This window comes from Zonotrichia leucophrys, chromosome 5, assembly GCF_028769735.1.
Source record: "Zonotrichia leucophrys gambelii isolate GWCS_2022_RI chromosome 5, RI_Zleu_2.0, whole genome shotgun sequence".
Taxonomy (NCBI): domain Eukaryota; kingdom Metazoa; phylum Chordata; class Aves; order Passeriformes; family Passerellidae; genus Zonotrichia; species Zonotrichia leucophrys.
Genome location: NC_088175.1, coordinates 21,852,139 through 21,869,381, shown reverse-complemented (window position 1 = coordinate 21,869,381; position 17,243 = coordinate 21,852,139). Strand labels below are relative to the sequence as shown.

Here is a 17,243-nt window from a genome sequence, read left to right as displayed (position 1 = left end):
CATGACAATGCTTTATACAGGGGGCACTGACAATGAGAAGTGTTCTTGGGTCACACTTATTTTCAGCTGAGATTGCTCCTGGCACATGAACCTCTGGAGCAGGCTGCTATAATTGTGTAAGGTTGTCAGAATTGTGTAAATGGTCCATACACATCCCAAGTTTATTGGTGCCTTCTGAAATTGCACTGCTACTGCAGGGATTTATGAGAAAAGTATTGAATGGCTATGGAGCAAAACTGAACTGGTTTAGAACATTAGCCAGATTTTAAAAATAATTACACAAAACCTAGTAAAAATTGATATGTTTCAATCAGCATCATTGATCAAATAAGATTGATTTGCTACATAAAACTTGTTTAGGCTCAGGGTTCGGATGTTAACAAAAATATTTCCTGTAAAACCAGCTTACTACTGAGAAAAATGAATGAAGAGCAGAATTAAAGTAATTTCAGAAACTGAAATTTTGACTCAGATCTGTAGTGTCAAATGGCTTACTGAAGCTTTTAGAAAAGTCACCCTCTTTTTTTATTCTTATTTGTATGCTGTCTAAAGCAACAGGACTCTTTCTACCCCTGAGACTTATAATAGCAATTTATCTCCATTACTAAAATAAAACATATGAAAGAAGAAAAGAGAGAAAATGCCAGTCTTACTTCAATGTTGGTAAAATATATAGGAATAGTTTCAAAACCTTTGTTTTTATCTTCAGATGTGGAAATACTGTTAATTTGTGTTAATTCCATTCATGCAGGGATCATCTATATATGTAAGGTACCTAAGAAAAATGATGTGGCTTTGTTACAGAAGAGCATATTCCTTTAATTTTCTGCACCACTTCCTAAAGGTAGGAAAAATTGCTGTAATATAAGCTGCATCTTCATTGTGATGTGACTGTTACTATAGAAATCAATGTTAACCTAAAGAACTTGATGACTGACTTCAGAGGAGTCTAGTAACAGTTTAAATAAGGTTTTCATCTCTTCTTGACTGTGAAATACTGCATTGTTTAAAATTCCACAGGAAAGCAGTATATAAACTAAATCAGTATCAGTTCTTCAATGTAGGGGGATAGAATATAAGTAAATAAAGGTAATATAGAAAGTAAATTCATCCCCTAAAGAGTTGCAGCTGGGTTAATGATAAAAGATTAGGATCAGGCCTGATGTTAACAGGCCACAGCTGTAGTCAATCAGAAGAGTGTTATAAAAGAGTGGATGGGTTGGCTGAGGGGAGCTGGAGTCAGTTGGTTGCTGTGAGGACAAGGAAGAGTCAGTGCCTGGAGGAGCTGCCTGCAAGAAACATCAAGGAGGTGTGAAACTCTAGCAATATGGAACCCTTGCAATGTAATGACAATAGAACTTGCACTATAATGAAAACACTTCAATACCTTCTTCTTCCTTTAGTGAAACTGAATGAAAGCAAACAATTCCTTTTCAGTTTTAGATTTGGCAAAGCTTTCACATTGGTTGAAGCTACTTATGTGGTCTCATATTTACTGGCAATACTATTACACATGATAAAGAAAAATTATTAAATCTTTACTGTTTCTTGTGTGTTTTCTTTGTGCTTGTTAAAGGTGCTGCATTTTCAAGTACTTCCACATAATAAACAGAAATTTCTTCTTAAACCAGGTAATATTTTATATGAAAACTCAGGTTAATGTGCCTTGTTTTGAATGGATATTTGAAATCAGAATCTGTTAAAATCCCTTGAGCCAAGTTTACTTTGCAACAAATGGGTATAACTGCTTCCATGCAGTGATGTTAGTGGTGTTGACCTTGGTCTAAGCCTAGAAGGTAAAAGACTTTAGAAGAAAAATTCCAGTGAATGACAGAGAGGTAATATCACGACATAGAAAAGCTCTCCTCATATATGTCTGAAGTTCTTTCCCTCTAATGCCTGAAATTCCCTATTTACACGTTTTTGAGATGTGCCTTATTGATATATCTGGAGCCAGTTACCCCCAGGTATGCCACCATGCCCCAAAATTTCAGCATTAAGTAAAACAATGTGGAAGTTGGTTTCACTTCCACGAGGAGCACAGCAAAGATAAAACAAAGAATTCACACTGGTAGATGTTTTGGCTTGGATTATTCTGCAGCCTGACACAGTTTGTCAGCCCCACAGGAGAATGCTGTTTTGGCAAGAGCATGCTCTAGCGTGGTCTCAGAGCTGCCAAGGGGAGGAGCTGGCAGCTGTCCTGAGACACAGTGAGGCAAAAGGGAATGCTGAGAGCCCAAGGCTCACTAACCAGGGCAGAGCCCTGAACCAAGTAATTATCACCACATGACAAAAAGAGATAAAAAGCATAATTTTTACCTTATTTATCTTAAAGGTACCAGGGCTGCTGAACCAGCCAGGGGGGAAAAAACCCCGGAATCTGAGACTCCCATGCCACACACACTCATCCTAGTATGCAATGGTATACCTCTGTGGCCAAAGGTTGCAGGCCTGGTCACAAAGCTACAATGACCCCTTGGTTCTGAAGAATCTTTCCTTTGCTATTCTTCAACATATTTTCTAGCTCCAACGGTGTCTGAAATAAATAGCTTATGTGAGAAAGAGTTTGCAGTTACTATGTTATTAATGTGGTACAATGCAGACATCCAGAAATGAGAATGGATACTTTTTTTTAAAGAAGTCAGTTACATCCTGCTGCACACAAACCAACCTTATTATCTACCAAGTCATTTTTCAAATGTTGTTTCATTTTGAAATTTTGGAGTTATTTTGGTAAAGAATCTTTTCTCGCTATACCTGCATACTGTTAATTGATTTTGGGTAGTGAAAGAATATATTTAAACACAAGACAATCTAATTTCACACAAAAATCAGTTCTATTATTATCATGTTATTGTTCAGGTTGAATAGCAATTTAGAGTCTATGAAACATTTTCTGACATTTTCTTAGAGAAAACATTATCAATTTGCATTAAAATTAAATATTGCATCTTTTGTTTTCTTACACTTTTGAAAAGTGAAGTGGAATTTTCTGAAAGATGTTGACATTACCTGTAGTTTCCAACAAGACTGAAGTCTGGCAGTAAAAATTTTGTTAATTTTTAGTTGCATTTTTCTAGACTCATATTTTACCATTGTATGTTGTGTTATGCAATAATATACCAGTCAAACAACATAGAACAATATTTTCAAATGTTTAAATTTAAATAGGAAGCCAAAAGCAAATGTGAGAAGTGTACAATCCATAAAATTGTCTTCACAATTAGTAGAGATAGAAACACTACGCAACCAAACTGCAGTGTATTCCACTGAAGTCAAGGCATTTTGAAAATGTCTGCTGTATTGCTGAGCAAATAAATTCCCTTTCTAATGGCCAAATACAACATTTCATCCTCATATTCAATACAACCTACTGCCATGTTAGCTACCTATCAGGGCAGTTCACAAACTAGTGCTAGAATAAATTATTAAAATATTGAGGCTTGTTAGCTCAGTTTTACCTTATGCTAGATCAGCTTTACAAAACCCCACAAACATATTTTATTATTGTTGTCAGTGTTGGAGCTATTGTGAAACTGAAGAAGTGAGTTGTGCAGTTTCACCATGATTTTTTCTCTGTGAAGACCTTGAAGTGACCCGTATCTCAAGTGTGTGCCTAGCCGTGATCCCGCAGCACCAAGCCCGTTGATGTGACGTGCGCGGTATCTTGCACTTTAGCACTGCCTCCAACTGCTCCAGGCAGGAAAAACATTTATGCAAATTTCCTGCAATGCAAGAGGCAACATGATTTCCAGAGGCAGTGGAAAAAAAAGCCCTGGATTCTATATCACAGTTTCAAAACAAAGCAGCTTGTTAGTTTTCAGGATTCTTTTTTCAGTTTGGTTTGACAGTAGGGTAAATGATTGCGAAAGGATTTGACCTCTTCAGGTGTCTGTTGATAGGCAAAATACGCTTATGTGGGTACATCAAAAATGTAGGCTGAATGAGAATCACTTCAAGGACAGGAAAAATTTTCAGCATTGTAATTTATGTGTTGTAGCTGAGCACTGGAACATGCCCTTGGAAATGGTGGGGTTTAGCAAAATGCTTGATTAGAACTTTTAATAATATAATTTAAAAAGAAACATTTAAAATGGTGACAGTTCTGCTCACTGGGAAAGAGAGGAAATATTTATTACAATAACTCTTTAAACTGATGTAAAATCCTCTGATCCATTACATATTACAACTGACACCAACAAAAGACTCTGTCTACACTGTATTTTAGATTTGCAAACTAATGACCTGAAATTGCTAAGATCTGAATTATTTCTATAATATAACTTAGCTGAATAAGGACTATTCATGGAATTTTAAGAGCAAATAATGTCAAACTAATCTAATTTCCTTCCACAGGGTGGTTACAAGGCTTGCAGGTGGGAGAGAAGTGGGAGATGATGCGTCTTAAAGCTTTAAGCAAATCACACATGACATAAGGAACAGAAATGGGTCTTGATGAACTCTTAATGAGTGAGGGTAAGCTGGATGGAAGACCAAACTATCACCAGAACAATGATCGTGCCAAACAACAGGAAAAGTGGCAACGGGCAGCAACTGATGCACAGGAAGTTCCACCTGAATTTGAGGAAGAACAACTGACCTAGCACTGGAACAGATTTCTAACAGAGGCTGTGGAGTCTCCCTCACTGGAAATATTTTAGAACCATCTAGACGCAATCTTGTGGCATGTGCTCTAGAATGACCCTGTTTGAGCAAGGAGGTTGGACCAGATGATCCACGGTGGTGGCCTTCCAACTTCTGAGATTCTGTGCTTCAGTATTTTAAAAAAAACCCCAACCGACCAAAAAATCCAAATCAAAATAAGCAAAAAAAGCACCAAACAGGTGGCACCTGTCTCGGCTACAGGTCTCAGTTCTTTTACGTAATGATCTAAAGGAGAAAATGGGATGTATTTCTAATATTACAAGAGGACACAAACCAAGAGGGGACCGAGCTCTTGCCCAACCATTTTGCGGGCCAAGATGAGAATTCAGAAGGCACCGACGAGCAGAAGGAGCCTCTGATGGAACAATTGCACCATAAGAGGAATTAGCCCGGGCAAGTTTGCATTGTGTGCGGTCACTCGCTGCTGATCCCGCGGCCCCGGTTTCCTTACAGACAGCGGCAGGGATCTGCTTTCTGTGCTACTGCTCCCCAGGGCCGCCGCTCGGCGGGAGGGCGCGGATCGGTTCCCGCAGCTCCGGAGCCGCGGTGCCTCTCAGCACCGCACCCTCAGCCCCGCAAGCCCCGCGCGGGCCCGGGGCTGCCGAGCCCACCCAGCGCCACCCCGGCAGCGGGCGGGCGGAGGGCGGCGCGGGGGGCGGGCCGAGGCGCGGCCGTTCGGCGCCATCTCAGCGCGCCCGGGGCGGCCGCGGGCATGGGAGGCGCTGCCTGGCTCTGGGCGCTGCGCGCCGCCCGCCTCCTGCCCGGCGGCGGGAGGGTCTCGGCTCCGGCGGCGCGGCGGGGCCGCCTGGGCTGCACGCCCGCCGCTTGCGCCGCTCCGTCCGCCGGCTCCGCGGTGAGTGAGGCGGGAGCGGAACGGGGCGGGCGAAGGCCGGGCTGGGCTGTTCCTGTGCTTAGAGGGCTCTGTCCGTGCTCGGGTGCCCTGCCGGGCCGTGTCCTGCGGCAGCCGGTTCAGCAGCCGAGTCCCTGCGGGAGGGGATGCGGTCGCTGCTGGCATCGGCGGCGGGGGCCGTTCTGGGGCAGCGCCGGGCCGGGAGAGGAAGATGGACGGGCTGTGCCCGCTTTTTACCCGCACTCGCCTGAACTCGGTGGGAGCAGTGCGCGGCGCTAAGCGCCCGTGGCGGTACCGCTGTGCCAGCCCGGAGCAGATGGGACGCTGCCTGAAGGGATGCTCGGCTCGGCTGCTCCGGCCGTCCAGCCAGGTGGCCCCGCGTGTGGCTCTCCTGTGGCACGGCTCAGAGCAGGGACAGCCCTCGGCGCCTCGGGCTCCCGCTCCTCCGCTGTTACTCTATTTGTTGTGCCTGAAACAGCTGTACCGAAAGGACCGCCAAGTCTAGTCTGTTTCACAAAGCTTCCGACTTTTAAGCAGCGTTTTGGTTTATTTCAATGCGGTTTTTTTTCTTTGAGTATTAAGATCAAGCATATTTAAGTGTTTGTCAAAAAATATATGACTGGTGTTATTTTAAGTTGGCCCAGTCCTTGCCTGCCTGTGAAGCAGGCTCCCTTTGGGAGAGCCCTTGTGCAGAATGTTTTTCTAGACAAGTGGTGAAAATTTCTCAGTGTGCGTGTAGGTTCCCTCCTGTCAGCTTTCTCTGCGAGACCTGCGGGTTGGTGGACATGCATTCACTTGCTTTTTGGTTTTGTCAGTCCTCAAGCTCTGGGGATGAGGCTCTGAGGGACAGACGTGCGCGGATCCTGTCGCGAGGGCTGCCGAAGCAGAAGCCCATAGAAGGGGTTAAGCAGGTGGTGGTTGTGGCTTCTGGAAAAGGGGGAGTTGGAAAATCAACAACAGCAGGTAAGATTTCTTTATTTTTTGAAATAATTTCCTTTGCATATTTTCAAGTATTTTGTATGGGATATTTAGGTGCTTGTGTCATTACCTTGTGATTAAGTTCCATAACACTTCACCTCTGACAAGTCCTGTTGCAGCCACTGAGAATTTACTTGGATATAGAAATCTTGGCTTTATCTTAGGTATGAATTTAGCTTTGAAATCATATTTTTGTAATAGTGCAGCAGTGTCCTGAGATATCAAGGCACCTTAAGAGGTGACGTAGGCTGAGGTGAAAGGGATCATATGTTAGTGCAGTGACACGGTTCCTCCTTCCCTGGCTGCTTAGGTGTGCCTATGCAGTGCCTTTCTCTGTAGAGGATGCTAATATTTAGAAAGTTTCCAGATCAGGACTCTGTTCAATTTTCTCAACTATATATGTAGGTGTTTTATAAAGAAAAAATAAAGCAGTACATATAAACCACACAAATTGATCAGAGCTTTGTGAAGTACCTTGAACTGTTTTCTCAACTCCGCCATTAGGTTTTGAATTAATTTTTCTCTAATTTTTTCTCTATCACGTGTTCCTAGGTGGTAGAATGAGATAGTACATGGGTTACCAGAACTGCAGAAATTGACTTGAACTTAAACAGATGACAGAATGGGAAAATATTTGTTGTGCCAACATGTGCAAAACAACATTTGTTGTGCCTTACAGTGGTTGAGGGAAGAATGACTGGTATCATCAACCTGGATTTCTGCAAAACATTTGGCATTGTCCTGCATGGCATCCTTGTCTCTGAACTGGAGAGATTGGGAGTTGATAGATGGACCACTTGGTGGATTAGGAATTGGCTGGATGGCTGTACTGTGTCCAGGTCTGGGTCCCCCAGCATAAGAAGGACCTATGAGAGTGTGTCCAACAAGTGCAAGTATGATCAGAGGGCTGGAGCACCTCTGCTGTGAAGACGGCTGAGAGAGTTGGGGTTGTTTAGCCTGGAGAAGAAACTCTTAAGGAGTCTCTTCAGGAAGACTCTTAGAGAACCTTCCAGTAATTAAAAGGGGCTTACAAATGGAAGGATTGTGACTTTTTATGTGGGCAGGTAGGACAAGGGTGAATAGTTCTAAACCAGAAGTGGAGAGATGTAGATTAGCTGCTAGGAAGAAATTCTGTGCTGTGAGGGTGGTGAGACACTGGAACAGATTGCCCAGACAAGGGTGGTTGTCCCATCCCTGGAAGTATTCAAGGCCAGGTTAGATGGGATTTTGGACATCCTTGTCCAGTGGAAGGTGTCCCTGTCCATGGCAGGGGTTTGGAGCTGGGTCATCCTTAGGGTCACTTCCAACCCTAACCATCCTATGATACTATCACACTGAAAGTAAAGTTCTTGGAAAAGATCTCTGTAAAGTGTTAGAGATGTGTTTAAAGATCTCTTTCTCAGCATCTAGACTGGAGAAGAGTTATTCTTTAGTTGAAGGATATCTGCTCTTCATGTATTGTGAATAACACATGGATGTAGCTCGTAATGTATAATTTTGGGGTTTGTGGTTCAGCCATGCTTGAAACAGACTAATTGAGTAATAATTTCTAGAAGAGATTAATATGCTATCTGTACTAAAAGTAACTGTTCTTAAAGTGTTTTTTTTTCTGTTTAGCTATTATCAATCCTATACATAGGATACACCTACCTGTACAAAGACATGCAAAACAGTTAAAACTTGTGCTTCTTAACTATCAAAAGGTATTTCATTATAATACATAGACTGGTTGTTGTAGGTTACTAAAAATATCAAATACCTGTTCATCAATTGACAGTTTACAAAATGAAAATAATTTGAAAAGCAAATTCAGATTACTCTCCTCGTGTCTGCAAACAAATACCTGAATTTAAATTCTTGTAACTGGTATCTGTGTGTAATTTCTACATAAAATTATTTAACACATGTATAAATAATACTTGGAACTGTGAGTTCATTCCTGTGCATTTAAAAATAAAAAATCAGGGTTCAATAGCATTAAGTAAGATATTGGAAATGTAAATGAAGCATTTACATGTATCTGTAATGAACAGCTTTTTAAAATAAATGTTTTAATTAGTAATATTGAGAAGGAAATCTATATTCTTGTTTATTACCATGAGAATAAATTTGATGGTTCAGATGAACCATCTGAATTTCAGATAAATTATATAAACAAAAGTATTGCATGGCATCATTACTGAATGTTTTCTCTTGTTAGCAGTGATAACATTCTTAATATTTAGGAATTAAGTTTTCCTGCACTTAATCTTTTTGTTTTTCCTCCTCTTCTTCCTTACAGTAAATATAGCCCTCGCCCTAGCAGCAAATGATTCGGTAGGTGAACATTTAATTATCAGCCTTAATGTGAAATGTGTGTCATAAATAAAATGGTTACTGCTGAGGGCAGTAGCATACACTTACTGTAATTAACACTTTTATTTAGTTAATTTCTAATTTGTTTTGGTGGGCTTTTGAGTTTCTGTCAGTTTGTTTATATTTTATCAGTACCATGAATAACTTAGTAGACCTCATCCTGCTTCTGGGTTTGGCTCTGTCCTTTCCCTGGTGTGTCACTGAGTTGAGCTGCAATTCTGGAAGGATGTATAGATGTCATGGAGAATGCTTCTGCAGGTTGGAGACAATAAATAATTCTACCACTTCAGAATACTGACGAAAAAAATAGGCGTTTGTGCTGAATAGTGTCCATACCAATTTTTTTTAATAGCTTCACAGATTTGCTGTTTCTGGAGAAATTTTGTAGCAAAATACTTTATAAACAGCTAAGGCGAAAAACCCCCAAAGCTATGTATCTTCCCTAAAGCTTGGAAGTAAAATTTCTTGAATGATTTCCCAGCTCGGTATTACTAAAACTGCTGCCTGGACTATAAATAGATGGTAGGAGCCATTCAAGAGTAAAAACCACAGGTGTTCTTTATGTCCACCTGCTGCTGGAGACTGGGAGTAGTTCCATTGTGCACATTATTGCCACACAGATAAACTCAGAAGCAAGTCTCCTTTGCAATGGGAGGGGGTATGATGCAGGCTTTGTAGTCATGAAACAATAAATACAAAGTACACTCAAGTACTTTAATCAGGTAAATGTAGCATCTTCCTGTTGTAAAAGACAAGTAAAACAAAAAACAACAGGTAGGAGTGAGGGCTACATGCAATCTGCAAATTTCTTGGAGGAATTTTCTAAAAGATTTTCAATTTTTTCCATAAATTCAGTCACATTTAATAAGAAGAGTGTTTAAACTGTTATATGAAGTATGTACTCTTTGTGATGGCATCTGATCTTGTTATTTCACAGTCTTTAATTCTGTGTTTTAAATAGGCTGTTGGAATAATTGGATCTCAGAGAACAATCTGTCATGTTGAAAAGCAGAACTGTTTAAATGGTTCCTTCTAATCAAGTATAAAACGTGGCATTTGCTCTAATACTTTTGCAAAAAAAATCCCAGAAAACCACTCTGTAATGTGATCTAGTTTGTGAGATGATCATTGAGTAGCTCCATGGAAACAGTGTCAACCAGTTGCACATAACTTTCTGTAGCAGCTTACGGGCTTTTAAGATGGCGTCTGATACTTCTCAAACATGCAGTTTTATGCATTTAAAAATATATTTAGATAAAGTATCTCTTTGTAATTCTGACGTATGCAAGTTTTGGGATTATGCCCTTTTTTAGGAGTTCTGATGTTACAATTATGTGGTAGTGTGTGAAGTTGGAGGCCAGCATCTGGTGGATGTTAAATAATGAAGGGCAGCTGGAATTGATGAAATAACTGTGAATTGTGTGAACTGGTGCTCACAGGTTAGCAAGCTGTTACTGTGGTGAAATGGTGTATTGATGTAGTTCCAAGTTAGAAAGTATGAAATTAAAGTGGATTAAATAAACAACTGTCTTGTTGGTTCTTGCATTAATATATTTTTTCTTCTGTGGTTTATTTTCCTTAATGTAATTAATGGCATGCATTATGTTTATGTTTAACCTTTGGTCTTGAAGTTGCTGGTTTGTTTATTTGTGTACTCACATTGATTCCAGTTCATTAATTTTGTGAGATAAGGTTTTAAAATTAAAATCTCTGTGACCTTGTTCCGGACTGGAACTGTCCAGTGCTCTGAATTCTATAAATCATTGCAATTTTCAGTTTTGCAATGGTGAATGAAGTAAATAAGGAGGTTGTTTTTCAGAGCCCATTGGTACCTCCTACTGTATTTTATAGTGAATTTCTTTGTCCTCAGGTACGCAGCAATGGATGCCTTTATTTTACATCTAGTGACTATTGATGGTGCCTCACCTTGCCATGGTTTTTGTTCCTTCATTGCTGTTGTAAGCTTTTCTCTTTCAGAAGAAGCAGTAATGATTGTTAGTAGATCAGAGCTTCAGAAGGCCCCTGCAACTTCATTAACTGCCCTTATGTCTCATAAGCAAAACACAAAGTGATAGAAACTGATCTTGAATTTGATGTACTGCTTGAAGGAAGAAAGAAAGGACTTGTGGAGGAAAATAGGTCACCATGACTGTAAAGGTCTGTGCTTCCTTCATAGTCTATGTTACAAGTTCTATGCTTGTCACTGGTGATCTTTTTCTAAGATAAAACAGCTTAAAGACTCTTGGAAACATCTGTTTTCTGGTGAGTGAGATCTGTGAAAGATGCTCTCCTTTAAGAGGAGATGGGATTAGATTCTTGCTACTTTCAGTTATTGCTGTGACATCTTATTGTTTGGTGTATCATAAGTTGGAAGATTACCAGTCAAAGTAATTACCAGTAAAGTAAAGGATTTTTTGTCCTCTTGATAAAAGAAAATGAAAATCCTTCCATCTTTTAAAAATCTACTTTCTTTAGTGAAAAAACAACAAAACCCACACTATTCCTACTGATAAATGTATTTTATTTTTTTTTAACTTGGCAGCTTTTTCAGTTATTGTAGCGATGGCCTGAAATACCAAGCCATCAGCAGAGCCTTGGACATTGTCACGGTCACACAGTGTTGTTGGCAGAGCTGGGATTAGAATTTCAGTGTTCAAAGTCTTGCATGCTGGTGCTCAGTCTGCTTTGTGTATTTTTACCTCATGGTTATGGAGTAAATAACTCAAGACAGAAGTTCATTTAGATGCCTAGATACCATGTCCAAGACAGAGTAGTTTGGTGGATTTTTTTTGTTTTGTTTTTCTTTGGTTGGTTGTTTTGTTTCTTGATTCAGAGCCAGGGAAGACAAGCTGGGCAGTTGCTTATGCCTTCCTAGCAATATTAGTTTTTTTGGTTCCCTGGGTTACCTATTGTACATGGATTAGTTAAGAAATATATAAGCTCTTGGGCCTGTACCAAGGCCTATAAATCTATACAGTGTTCTTTTTGTGTTAAGAAATAACTTAAAGTTTTACCCTTGTGTTCTGTTGTTAATTGCTTGCCTAGTTTGACAGCTGATTCTTTTCATTCTTTTGATGTACCAGCAGTCAGTTGTGCTCCCCTAGGAGCACTTGGGAAGAATTTTTGGGTGTTGTGCCAGGACAATTCATATTCAGACTAGAATGACTATTTATGAAAGCTGCCTGGCCAGAGACAATTTATTGTAGTAGAAACAAGTTGAATTAATAGATGGCAGCAATAATAGGGTAGGGATTGCTTGTTTATGAACAGAGTATTTTAGTGAGCAAACACCAGCTGTGCATGACTAAGGATGGCACAAATCCAGTTGGGAGGCTGCATGCTTGTGCTGTCACTATGAGGCAAGCTCCCAGTCAGATTTCCTTTGGCATGCCTTTTCGTTAGGGAAGATTTACATTTTCACTATAGGATGAAATGTTTTTTGTGTTGTGAAGGACAGAGGAGGAAGCAAAACCATATGGACCAAGTTAGCATGTACGCATAAGCGAGTGGCTTCTGCCTGCAGTACTGGGGCACGTGGTGCGAGGCAGCAGTTTTCCGTATTCTGGCGTAGCGCCAGGGGTACTGGGTGGTGGTGCAGGCCGGGACCAAGACGGGCCATGCACGAACGGGGATTTTTGTGCGGGGAGCGGATTTCCCTGTTTTGCCCAGCCCAGACCGCGGTTGCTGCGCAGCGCGGGGATGGCGGCTGCGGCCGGCAGGGGGCGCGCGGGCCGCGGGCGCGGCGGGGCGGGCGGGGCGCGGGAGCCGAGCGGGGGTCGCGCCCCGCCGCGTCCTCGCCCTGTCCCCGCCGCGTCCTCGCCGTGTCTCCGCCGCTGCCGGGCTGTCCTCTCTTCTCTTTAGACACACATCTCACCTGGGTGTCTGACCGGTATCAGCACAGGCGGGGAAGAGGTCTAGTTCTCATGCCGACATAGTCAGTTACAGCTTAGTGATAGTGTAGGTAGGAGCCGACTCTTCCTGTCAACTCACTACTGAGTCATAAAATTAATTTTAATTTCTTCAAACCGAATATTTAAGCAAAACCCACACAATTTGGGACTACTCAAAAACCACCCAGGTTACTTTTTTACGTTCCAGCTTTTGTGGTATTTTTTTTTAATTTTTTTTTTTAATATTTGGTTTGTGTAATTAAACCATTTCTCCCCAGGCTAATATCTGACTGCTGCATTCATAGATGACTTTACAATGCATATACATTTCTTGCTGGTAAGGAAGAAATTCCATGTGGGGAAACAAATCTTGAAGAATTTAGGCAGTAATGGGATCCTTCACTGGATCCTTCCCATTTTGCCCTCTTCCTATGCAGCTTTTCTAATTGTTTGGGTTTGATTTTCTTTTTTGAAATAGACCTAAACTATATTACTTAAATCAGGTAACTATATGCTTAATTTGAAGAAAATTTCCTTTTTTTGGGGTCTGTTTTAAAGTTAAATACCCTTAATCATCAAGTCATTGAAAGATACCAGAGAGACTAATGTGAAAAGTGGATCCTTTTTTATAATAATTTTACATGCTGTGAAAGTGGAGAGGCATCTTGTAGAGATGTGGTAATGCTGGGGACTCTGTTTTGATAATTTTATTTTTCAAATGGTTCTATATTGAGTTCTTTTCCTTCAGCAGGATGGATAATGTGCAGAAAGGCCAAACAAGGTTGAAGTACTGGTACGCAATTGTTAAGAACATTGAGTAGGAGCTAGTGCAGCCTGTTCTGGAAAAGAAGTGCTGGAGAGGTCCTGTGGCTGGCAGAAAATTGAAAACACTTCATATAAAGGACAAGTGCTTTTAAACCAGTAGCAGACTGAGTGTTTGAAGCAAGTTTGCATTTCTAGGATAGAGTGAAGAAACTGCAGTGGTACGTTTTTGGCTTTAATCCAATTTACAGCTAGGCACTTAAATAGCGTGCAGCTGAAAGAGTTAGAGAATTAAGGATTAAAAGATGGCTATTCATTGTGTCAGTATGTCAAATGAGGAATCCATAGCCTATCCTGATTTTAAAGTTCTCTTTTGTCCGATGTGTTGCTGCTTGCACTTTGGGATTAGCTCTAAGTCTATAATGACATTAAAAGGGTAAATTGAGAGTCCTGGTGGTGGATTAAGAGAACCAGCTTTAAAGTAACTGGCACCTACACTTAGCAAAGCTAGAATTTCTGTCTCTGGAATGGACTACAACACTTCTAGTGTAGGAAATTCTTTGCTGTATAGAACAATAACAGCTCATTAACCTGTGCCTTTATCCCTCCCAGGCTAAACACCAGGGAACTGTGGTGGTTGGCAGAGTTGACTTCAAAGGAAAATGCTATCTACTAGCATCCAGTAGGGATACATATACCTTACCAAGTATGGGCAAAAGTCTCAGAAAATATGAGCAAAGATTAAGTTAATGCTGTCAAAGAGTCTTTGGATCTTTAGCAGTAACACAGGCTGTGTTGATTAACTGCTATTTATGGAAGCTTTTTGTGAACTGTTATTTTTATTAGTCTTTAATCAGGTCTGTTCCTCAATAAAGCATTGGCAACTTGGAAAAAAGTGATATCACCAGATTCTCCACTGCACACAGAATTGTGTGGAGGGGTTCTTTGTGATAAATGAATGAAACTGGTTGCATTTGGTTGAGAATTTGTTACCGGAAAGTCTAATTGATTTTGTAATCAATATTCCCTGAAAAACAGAAAGGGAACCTACATAAAGGAAGTGTAGGGAGGGATCCAACAGTTCTTAAGGAGCTGTAGGAACTTTGGGCTCGAAGAGCTAAGAGGAGGAAAAATATGGATTATTTTGTCATTAGCATTAATTTATGCCACGTGAACAAGGATTATGTACAGTAACATTTGCCTGCCTAAGAGAACAAACATAATAGCAAGTCAATACTTTCTAATCTGCATAAGGAAAATAAAAAGAGGCAAGATTTATTAGTTTTTTACATGACCTCTGCCTGCCAGGACTTTGGCCTTCAACAACTTCATTTTAGTTCTTTCCCCCAAAAGAATTACAACTAAGTTCAGAGCTTGAAAATCATTAATTTAGAACACTGCTTTCTTCCAAATCTCTATTACTCACAGGGCAGTAGCCAGGTTCAAGGACTAAGATGAAATTTAATTAGGTAGAGAATCTTGCCAGAGAAGGTAAAGGAGAAGATCTTTTTAGTGAGGTTATCTGTGCCTGTAATTTGTACACTGCACAAAATGAAGCTGTAGAATTCTCATCTCTCAGGGGTATCTGCAAGAATATCTTCTTTGTCTATTGATGTGGAATTTGGTTTTCTTGTAAATATAGAATCTGTACCTGGTGACTGTGAAAACTAGTTTTTGATTCTTCATGTAGGTGAGAGAAGTTTCTAAATTAGAGTGAAAACTCACTGCATTTTTAATGGGTTAAGAGCTGCAGTGATTATGTAACTTATGGTACCTCATTAAGAATGTTTCTCAGAAATCTTTAGAGAGGTCTAATGGGCAAATTAAAATTTTGCTCAGAAGAATAATGAAGTGAAGTAGAAAGAATTACTTAGTCAATGATGTAAAAGTAGAAGATAAAGAGGAGTTACAGTTCTTTATTCTGTAAATTTTTTTTAATGTTCTTGAGGTCACCAGTGATCAGATGAGACCATGATAGTACCAGTACTGCAGAAATAGCAATTCCTAGCAGTAGTGAGCCTGTGCTAGAGACTGTTTACTTACAGTGGGAAAACCTTAAAGGCATAAATAAGAGGGTAAATATTGGTGAGTTTTTAAGTAGAGCTTTTGCTGACATGGGAGTACTTTTGTATTTTCATGTGCTGACAATGTATTTATTTCTGATTTCATGGTCTCTGCCTGCTGGAATTTTGATAAGGATCTTATGCTGCATAAAGAGGTCAATGATACTGCATGTGTTTGTATATTTTTTCAAAGTAGCTTCCAGTGACCATGATTAAATCATATGGGAATGGTTACATTGTCACTTGTATCTTTAGTGCTTAAGCTGCAGAATTTGCAGTAAGGCAACCAGAAATAAGGTCTCTAGAAAATAGTTTCCAAGTGTAGTAAACTTGAAGATTGATTCAAACTTTCTTTCACAGCTGGTCAGGTGAAGGGAAAAGGACAAATGTTAACTTGAGAACAGCTCTTTTGAACTTGGTTATTGCTATGCCATCTGGAGAGATGGAAGGCTGTTTGTTTAATAGCACAGGAGAGAAATATTTTTACAAGGAAAAAATACAGCCACGAGGAGGTGATGGAGTTGTGTTTTCTGAGTCCTTTTCCTGCCAGAGTGCCAAGGGAGGCTCTAGCAGTGGTGTGTCTGCGCTCTGGAAAGCACTTAGTACCAGGGGGACTTGTACATGCATGGGTGTGCTTTAAGTATTGCATTTCTGTCTGTGTAATGAGCATTATTTAAGAGTAAGAAGATGCACCATTGGTATGAGAGGTGTATGTATATCAAAATACGTCAGAGGACATAAGAGGAATCTTAGAGGCTTTTTTCCGTCCTCTTTTTTTCCTAAGTCGCCTTTTTGGTTGTGCTTTTGATTCTCCATAATCTATTCCTTCTGCCCAGATGGTTTTCTTTGCCTTGTGTGATGTTATGTTGTTTTCTTAGGATTTGTTTTAATGCAATACTTTGAAAGATGTGCTGTTTTATATGAGGTTAGGTTGTATTTATTAATTTATTAAAATCTAATTTAATTTTTTAATTATCAGAACTCATGCATCTGGATTATATTTCACACAGCATGAGAGGTATCTGGCAATTCTGATTAGCAGTTTCATGTGGTAGCATCCAGGTGTGTGCCTATTATTTCTTCTCTTGAGGATTTAAAAATTGTAAATGCTGGAAGAAATTATCTGGACTGTACTGTGCATGTCTTAAAAAATCCCTTGGTAGCTACCATGATACTTTTCTGAGATAATTAAACCTTGAGTAAAGGGTTATTGGCATTCTAGGGATGTTTACATACTTGGAAAGTAGGGGTGTTTGGGAGAAAGAAAAGCATAGCTTATTAGGCCAATGCTTTCTGTGTAAGCTGCTGCTTCGAGGCATAGTGAACTCGACTTACCTGATGTGTTGAATTGCTTAGTAAAGAAAAAACCTGCCTTAGGCTATCTTAGATGAGGTTTTGTCAATGATTTAAAGATTTCTGGAAGACTTTTTTTCCTATAATCCTTTAGAAAGCAACAGGCTTACAGGAACATTTCTGCTTTTGTTAACATGAATCATAGAAACTTGAGAATCTGTTAATTATTCTTCTGTTTGATGATAAGAATTTAATTGAACCCTATCCATGAAAAGCAGTGCATGTCAGAAACAGGCACTTTTCTTACTTTTGAAGAAGTAAGTTTTTTAGAGAAATGGTCAGGTTTATTGTATTAGCTTGGTAATTTAAAGTAGTAGCTGAATTTGT

The 17,243-nt window shown here is 40.0% G+C and overlaps 1 protein-coding gene across 3 annotated transcripts in view; it reads left to right on the top strand.

Annotated features, from left to right (window-relative positions):
• The first annotated feature begins 5,370 nt into the window (after window positions 1-5,370).
• NUBPL (NUBP iron-sulfur cluster assembly factor, mitochondrial) overlaps window positions 5,371-17,243 on the top strand; it is a 76,790-nt gene continuing 64,917 nt past the window's right edge. Inside the window, exons 1-3 of one of the 3 annotated variants that reach the window (XM_064715304.1) lie at window positions 5,371-5,518; window positions 6,331-6,478; window positions 8,775-8,809. In XM_064715304.1, the coding sequence (XP_064571374.1) occupies window positions 5,378-5,518; window positions 6,331-6,478; window positions 8,775-8,809 (324 nt within the window). In that variant the 5' untranslated portion in view covers window positions 5,371-5,377. Of the gene's footprint in view, window positions 5,519-6,330; window positions 6,479-8,774; window positions 8,810-17,243 lie in introns of those variants that run through there. The other 2 variants (XM_064715307.1, XM_064715305.1) reach the window with 2 other exon arrangements.